This window comes from Solenopsis invicta, chromosome 2, assembly GCF_016802725.1.
Source record: "Solenopsis invicta isolate M01_SB chromosome 2, UNIL_Sinv_3.0, whole genome shotgun sequence".
Lineage (NCBI taxonomy): Eukaryota > Metazoa > Arthropoda > Insecta > Hymenoptera > Formicidae > Solenopsis > Solenopsis invicta.
This window is the reverse complement of record NC_052665.1, coordinates 5,727,072-5,735,583: the sequence shown is the minus strand read 5'-3', so window position 1 is coordinate 5,735,583 and position 8,512 is coordinate 5,727,072. Positions and strand designations below refer to the sequence as shown.

General features: G+C 32.8%; 1 protein-coding gene across 2 annotated transcripts; it reads left to right on the top strand.

Annotated features, from left to right (window-relative positions):
* Window positions 1–541: 541 nt before the first annotated feature.
* LOC105199120 (ornithine decarboxylase 1) lies at window positions 542–7,870 on the top strand. 2 transcript variants are annotated; one of them, XM_011166079.3, is made up of 9 exons: window positions 542–759; window positions 4,597–4,770; window positions 4,874–5,113; window positions 5,187–5,263; window positions 5,358–5,531; window positions 5,646–5,985; window positions 6,056–6,261; window positions 6,354–6,562; window positions 6,656–7,870. In XM_011166079.3, the coding sequence occupies exons 3-9, from the start codon at window positions 4,927–4,929 to the stop codon at window positions 6,900–6,902; spliced, it is 1,440 nt and encodes a 479-aa protein (XP_011164381.1). In that variant the 5' UTR covers window positions 542–759; window positions 4,597–4,770; window positions 4,874–4,926; the 3' UTR covers window positions 6,903–7,870. The 2 variants fall into 2 exon arrangements, with proteins under 2 accessions (XP_011164381.1, XP_039314432.1); XM_039458498.1 differs by lacking the exon at window positions 542–759 and adding an exon at window positions 3,852–4,084 and having other exon boundaries at window positions 6,656–6,902.
* The last annotated feature ends 642 nt before the right edge of the window (window positions 7,871–8,512 follow it).

The following is an 8,512-nucleotide window of genomic DNA, read 5'->3' as shown; positions in this document are numbered from 1 at the left end:
ATTAGATACAAAAAAGAGACAAATTGTGCAAAAAATGCAGCTAAAAAGAACAGACATTGACTCGGAGTCGGGTCGAGTCAGCAAATCGAAAACGCTATCAGTCTTTTTTCTTCTTTGAAGCATTCTTTGATTGGTCAATTCGTAAAACTCTTTGTTCCGATTGGTCAATAAAATTCTTCAAAATTTCAAAGCGCGGACCATTGCCAGCGTTTGAGCTGGATTGTTCCCATGGGAGAGGGTTGAGGGGGAGGTAGCGAAGCGGTCGCGCATGTGCGTCTATTTGCTCCATTTGCGAACGCCTGATCCATAATATCGTTCCTGATCCGAGAGTGCGAGCGGCGTAGTGGCGGCGGTAACTGGTGGCGTGTGGAGGTCCTTCGTGCGGGCGTTGCATTGGTTGCATTTCAGGCTTTCCTTCTTGCCTGCGGGTGTGGTTGAAGACACGTTGCAGCGACGACGCGATAGCCGTACGGTCGGGATTCAAGGGTAGCAACGACGATCTGCGATGTTCGCACGTGGCGCGTAGAACGAGGAACCCTCACGCCGTCATTCATATTGAATATACGCCGTACGGGATATCGTGCGCGCGAGAACCGAGAACTCGACGGCCGACTGGCGGCAACGACATTGGACGACGGCGGCCCGCCGTTCCACACCCGACGACCGATCTGACTGATTTTTGCGCTCCGGTCACCGAAAACTTCCATCATTCCGTCAATAACCGTGTGCCGACCCGTAGGGTGGCGATCGTCCGATAAGGTACGTATCTGCGATCCCCGCTGGCGCCAAGCTCCCTCTCCCCCGCTAGGATCCGCCACTGGGGTAAAGTGGGAAAAAGAACTTGGTCAACGATGATTCATAGATCTCTTTCTCTCTCTCTCTCTCTCCTCTCTTTCCTCGCTTTCTTCGTGCTTTCCTTCCATCGAGAAGGGACCCCCGCGATAATTGCGTAATGATACGCAGGTCAGGTCGAGCCCTGTTGAAATCGCCTTCTGCTGTTTACTGGGACGTCCAGTACGAAGTTCACTGATTAACTGACATTTGAAGTTAATTGACTTTCCCCTGGTGATTCCTTGTAGTCGCTTTAACATGCCTCACTTTGCAGTGAAGAAAGCTACTTATTGACCACTACAGTAAGCCTGTTCTTTTTAGCTGAACTGGCTGCATTAATTCACAGTTATCTTTTTCTCTTCATTTTGAAGAACAAATATAAACTCTGAACTGATGCAGCCAGTTCAGCTAAAAAGAACAGGCGTATTTACTTCAATATGTTTAAACAGTTAATTTTACAACACTTTGAATGATAATTTTGGGAAACGTCAGTAACACATATGTATCAATTATTAAGCATAACGATGTAGGAAGTGATGTTGTAAAATTATCTATTTAAACATGTCGAGATTAATATGTAATAGTTATATACTTTATATGAATATTTCACCTTATATGAGCATATGGAAGAGTAAAAATTATTTCAGTGATTACTAAAGATTGTTTTAAAATATATTATATTTAAGATATTTTTACACTTACTTTGCATTTTAAATCTATATTTCTAAATTATTAATACTAGTTATGCATGTGTACGTATTTTTAAATACAGATTTTAAACATTACAATTTTTATATATGATAAATCACACTCAATTTACGTTATATGTATGCAAATGAGCATAATGCCTATAAATTAGACATAAAAGTTTATATGTACTTTGTAATATCATAGAATTCCGTAATGTAACAGAAAATGCAAGTTTTCTTATTTTTATCAGATTCAAATTGTTAATTAAAATATAAATTATGAATTAAAATGTATAAAAGCTAGAAACATAATATATGTACATGTTCACTTCTATGAATTTAAATAAGCTTTAATCACGGTTTAACCAATTAAACTTTTTATCTTTATTTACTTGTAAGAATTAATGAAGACAAACAGTAAGTTAAAATGGGATTAAAGTTAATCTATCTTGATAGAAATGGACATTAATAAATCGTAATTAAGGAGATATCGATAAGTAGAAAATATAATGTCAAAAATGTACTCGGATTGGTGTATCAAAATTTCCAAAAATTGTTCTGATTATTTGTTCAATATTTTCTTACCCTCCCTAATGAGACAAGAGAGGTTTTCTGTAATGTCGAGGATAATTTTACTTTATACTTTTCACAGTGCATTCTCTTTTATACTTGTAATTACTGTTCTTCTTATCACAGTTTAGACACGTTTAATCGGATTTGAATTCAACTGAAGAGGGGAATACAATGATAAGCTATATCGTAAAGAGACCTTTCTTTAACAATGCAAGCAATATGGGGTTATCTTACTTTAACAGGATTAATCAAACTTTACTTCTAATTGAAATTTCAAAATAAAACTTATGTGTATTTACGAGAGTATACTTTTTTGTCAATGATGTTAAACTCAAATGTATATTGATTTTTTGTGAGGATATTCACATATTTCTTTTCTATTTGAAAAAAACGTAAAATGCCTCCTTTATGAACATTTATAAACAATCTACCTATACACAAATAATAATAAAATTAATGTATACATAATTTTCGAATGTATATTTATACAACATTTCAATTTTATAAACAATAATACTTTCCAAAATATTATATTTTTCTAGTTTAAACAAACTCTAAAATTGCGATGATTTCGAAATGTTACAATTTCTAAACAATTTTTTTAAAACAAAGAACTTGATGAATAATATATAATATATAATTTTTTTTAACTTTTTTTAGGCGTATAGAAATTTATTTCCGCTTAGCATTACAACAAAAGGAACAAATTGAATATTGAAGAAATTAATTAATCATTAATTTAATTCGTATCTTAATTTTGATATATACATTTTTTTTACAAACTAATCATTACTAAAGCATGTTATCCTTGTAACATATGTGAAAACTTTTAATCTGCATAACGATGATAAGACGTATTTTTTAAATTCTCTCGCTCGTTTCGCACCACGTGTTTTACCATCAATGTCTGCAGAATGGCCAGTAGCCATATTTACTCATATCTTGAGACCTGTACTATCTTACTCAGACCAGTATTTCCTCTTCAAACCGGCGGAAGCCATTGTTATGTAAGAACTTTCCTTTGTATGCGAGTTTGTTTGATGAAACAAGGAATTATTAATCTGCAACTTTAAAAGACATTCATTAGATATTATACAAAATATTACTACATGTTTTTGCATCAAGAACCTAAGTCATTTTTATTTGTTTTATGAATACGCGCATGAAAGAAAACTTTTACATAAAGATATATAAGAAAACATTTTAAAAGTTTTTATAATTTATACACATTTAAAATATATGAATATGTATTTTATACTCGTGTTAAAATTCACTAAAAGGCACTTTTTCATACATACATTCTGAAATTTATGTTATATTAAGATATTTATCTGAGGAATGCGAATACACAGACTTTTCTATCGTTGTATTTTATCTACATGATTTGATAAATTGTATTGATTTATATTATCAAAAAAGAAAGTAAATATTGCATTCCTTAGAAGTTCGCGTTACTTTTATTGAAAATATTCCGTCAATATATGATATGCCAATCTCTGATACAGCACTTTGTACCAACGATCAATCATATTGCGTAGATCAATGACGGTATTTCCCACCCCCAAATGGAGTTTGACTCTTGAGTAACATTTATATTATCCTTCCAGTCTATTTCGGTTTCCTGATGAGCCATCTTGGTTGTCAGATAATTTCGTATAAGTAGACTTAAACGTTACGAGCTGATACTACTTATCTTCTTCATATAAATAATGGCCCAAATAATAGCTTCGAGTACAGTATCGTTCTGACTTTCTCTCTGTTCAGATCGAAGTTAAACGAGCTTTTTTACGTATATACGTGTAATCTAACACGTATTACGTTTCTAAATAGTTCGCGGACTCACATTTATATTCTACTTTTGCGTTGCACAAATATATGAAACGCGATAGAGGAGTGTCGGTAAAATTTAAAAACGTCACCAAAACTTTTAAACTGTGATATTATTTTTTCTACTCTGTACATAAAAAGAAACGAGAATTACTTCCTTTCAGGTAGGATTTAATTATATTTATCTAATTCTAATTGCATTTTTATTGTATGAAAGTTTGCATGAATTATTATTATGTTAAAATGCATAACATGTATAACTGCAATGATAAGGGAGTATTTTCATGTATTAAAAATATATGTAAAAGAATGGGCAAATTAAATTAATCGATATTTTCTCATGATCTACGTACGTCATAGGAAATATCGAATTTTTATTGGTTCTGATAAAATTAAGATAAACGGATAAGATAAAATTCTGGTCAATATGTGATAGAATTTTAGTACGTCATATGCTAATCTGTGAACATATATTTAAACAACTGTGTGTGTGTTTTCCCCTTCTTCCTTAATAACTGTAATACATTATTACAGTTTTAAATTTATATACATTTATATTCATTCACATCCTTTTTTATATAAATTACATCATAAAATATGACAATATTGACTTTCCGTACGATAAATTTTATGACAGCATTCAGTTAATTTAAAGATCGCTCTTATTTTTTTGCAGGGTTCTATCTGCGATAGACTGGTCGACCAGTCTGTTCGTGGGTGCTTGAATAACTGCGGCAACTGGAAGTTGGCCCTGAATGCAGAGCCCCCGTGGCTTTGCTAGCACCCCCACAGTGATCTGGTCTTAATCCGCTTCCTCACGACCCACCCAATTAGCATTGACAGCTGCCTCGTATGTATTTTTATTATACTAAATTTATTGAAGTTTGTAACATACAGAACATAAAATTTTTATTTCTTAGGCTTATTTCTAATTATGATTATTAAATTTCTAGTTTGCTGCCTAGCACCTACAGAGTATTAATTAATTCAATCAAACTCAATCAACATGAAGGTAACAAATCTAGACGAACGCATCCACGTTTTGGACAGTCAATCCAACGTTATGACCGTTATCAAAAACATCGCAATGAGCGGTTTGCAAGAAGAAGCCTTTTACGTATTGGATATAGGAGATATTGTACTGAAGCATCAAATCTGGAAAGAAAAATTGCCACGAGTCGAACCCTATTATGGTAAATCATTAATATTTGAGATTTATTTCGCGTATCATGTATGATGTTATTCATAAAAATTATTTAATTTCAGCTGTGAAATGTAACGACAATTTGATTGTAATTGAAGTATTAGCGGCCCTTGGCATCAATTTTGATTGTGCATCTAAGGTAAATTAATTATTAAATGTCTTCTATTGTGTACTTTAATGAATATACTAATAATATTTTGTTAAAAAAATATTTTTTTTTTTTTACTTTGCAGAATGAGATAAACAAAGTGTTAAGCCTTGGTGTAGACTCTTCAAGAATTATTTTTGCTAATCCAGCCAAGCCAGCTTCACATATTCGTCATGCTGCTGCAGTGAGGGTTGAAACCATGACTGTAGATAATGAAAGCGAACTGCACAAGATTAAGAAACTTTTTCCATCGGCAAAGGTAATTATATGACATGCAACTTCAGTAAATATTGCATATTTTTTTTCAAATGTAGTGATAATTTCATTTTGAAAGTACCCGTATCATATGATTGTAATTTTCTCATTTATACAGGTTGTTATACGAATTCGTTGCGACGCGGAAATGGCTCAGTGTCCTCTCGGCATGAAATTTGGCTGTGATCCAGTGCGCGAGGCTCCTAATCTTTTACATCTTGCATATAACTTGGGCCTTAACGTAGTGGGCTTCAGTTTTCATGTTGGTTCCGGATGTCAAGATCCACCGGTGTTTTATCGCGCTATTCATCATTGTAAAATGTTATTTGACATGGCCACCGATCTCGGTTTCAAGCCGTACCTCTTGGACCTTGGTGGAGGTTATCCGGGCGACAAAGGCACGAGTATCGACAAAATTGCCGAGGTTATTAATAAAGCTCTCGATGAATATTTCAACAGTAAGTTACTTTTTTCTCATTAGTAATGCAAGTATTTTTGGGCCGGATCTTATAAAAAAAAATTGTTTAGCTGATGCTGTTCACGTGATTGCTGAACCGGGCCGCTTTTATGTCGCATCTGCATTCACATTGGCAACGAGTATCCATAGCAAGCGTTCTATACGCGGCGATTCCAACGCTGTTACGCACAATATGTATTATATTAACGATGGCGTTTATGGATCATTTAATTGTCTGCTCTACGATCATCAACATGTAACTCCTATTCCTCTAAAGGTAAATTTTTTATTCAAACAAATTTAAAATACTATTAATGTTCTATTTTTTGATGCACGTTTTTCAAACTACATATTTATATTGCTCTTTAGAATGGTTGTGGAAAGATGATTGCTTCGAGTGTATGGGGTCCAACGTGTGACGGACTGGATAGAATCGTTGAAAATATTATGTTACATGATATGGAACTTGGCGAATGGATAATTTTCGAAAACATGGGGGCCTACACATTGCCTGTTGCTTCACCATTCAATGGATTTCCTATCCCTAAGGTCCATATTGTTGCTGATGAAGATATTTGGTAAGGAAAATTGTATTATTTGTTATTCAGTATTTCTGTCATCAGTTTCTTTTAACGAAAGAGGTAATAATTTTGCTTTGATATTCTTCATAGGCTTTTATTGAAAGATGCTCTACCTTTGACCGAAGATCACTTTGTTATTGGCAATACACCAGCTAATTTGCGACTCGGACTAGACATCGGTGGAAACGATATCGATCCGTGGAGGGACGCTCATCCGATAGAATTAGCCTCGTCTGAAATATTAACAGATGAAATATTAACGGATGAAATATTAACGGATACTTCTAATAGTCCGTCACATTTTCTCTTTGAATATGTCCAAGCGCCTCTAAATTAATTTCATCATTTCACAAACGTTTGAGAATATCTATGTGCATTTCAAAGCGAACGATCATTCAATCATCAGGTAAAACAGTTTGTTTCTTAATTTAGTGAAAAAAAGGCAAATTTGCAAACATTTACATATGCGGTACAATTACGTATAACTCTAAGACTCTAAAATATTACGTATTTGTAATTTCACATATAGAAATGTTCTAATTTTAAGATAATTTGGCTTACGATTTACTTTTCTCTTTCAAACTTTAAAATTACTTCTTTTATTTGCTTTTATTAAAGATACATTTATTATAATTAAGAATTACAAACTAAGTAGATTACTAAAAATTGCTTCTCTGACATTACTATTGAAAATTAATATTTGTATATGTCAGATATTTCTCCTATCGCTTAATGCATGTAAATATAATAGATATTTACGTGTCTCCATGTATGTTGTACGTATAACGGAGCGTGTTATAGCTTTCGCATATGTTTTGACTTGTAAAAAATCAATATTTCAGAAAAAAATTGCTCATGGAAATCAACTTGCTCATTGCTTTTTCTCTGCAATTTTTCAACGCATAGAGGAAAGCTATAATTCGTTCTAGCATGAATTATACACCGATGGAGGAAACATGATTTGATAATAGAAACATTTGTCACGCTTTTTGTATACGATAAGAGAATGAAGCGGCCATACATAGAGAGCATCGATTTTTAAAATGCTATGATTTAATTTTGTGTTTCGAATATTTAAGACAAGTGAATCGTTTCTTAAAAAAAGCTTGGGCATATTATTTGGGGCAAGAGTTAATGTATTATTTTTTTTTTTTAATTGATATTTTTAAACAATTTTTTATTTTAAAAGAAGATTAGTAAGAATTTTTAAAGAATTGACTGTACTATATGAGGCATACAAATGCAGTCTCTGAAGTACTTGCATCAAATAAATATAAACTCTGTAGGATTGCTAGGAACTTTACGGCATTGAGGCAGCTGTCACAAGAATTGAAGATAATTAATTTTTTTTTATTATTATTCTATTATTAATATTATAATTACATATTATCATTAATATTATTATCAATTGAGCATGAATAATCGAATAATAATAAACATAATAAAGTATAAGGTCAATATGTATAATTCCAGGTGTACATTTATTACCCTCCCTTATTAATTGTCTGCTTTAGTAAGTTTAGACGTATAAATTAAATGTAGCAAATGTAAAGGACGTAAGGGCGGTTCTTCCACTCTAATCAATATGATAATAAGAAATTCGAAAATATTGCATCATTTCTGTATAAAATGTAATATTTTTTATTTGACGGTAAGGAAGATGTAACGAGTTGTTTCTACCAAATTTATCTTAATAGAATATTTTTTTTTGTTCTCATTTTTTTTGCAGATATATGTACTTATTTCGTACGTGTTATTTTTTTTCGTTGCAGAAGTTAAGAAAGATGCTGCGAACAAAATTTGCTTGTGAAGCAAATGAGAAGATCTCGTATATTTTAAATGATCACACAGTGTGTGTGTCATATACGTGACCTTTCGATAATTCGAGCTTTGCGCCAAGCCACGTATGCGAAACGTGATTTTCAGTTTCAATGTGGAGTCACGTTA

Bases quoted from the DNA above. Each gene is read 5' to 3' on its own strand.
- LOC105199120 (XM_011166079.3), top strand. From the start codon at position 4,927: ATGAAGGTAACAAATCTAGACGAACGCATCCACGTTTTGGACAGTCAA. The intron at 5,264-5,357 runs GTAAATTAATTA...TTTACTTTGCAG, and splicing joins ATTTTGATTGTGCATCTAAG to AATGAGATAAACAAAGTGTT. The intron at 5,532-5,645 runs GTAATTATATGA...TCATTTATACAG, and splicing joins AACTTTTTCCATCGGCAAAG to GTTGTTATACGAATTCGTTG.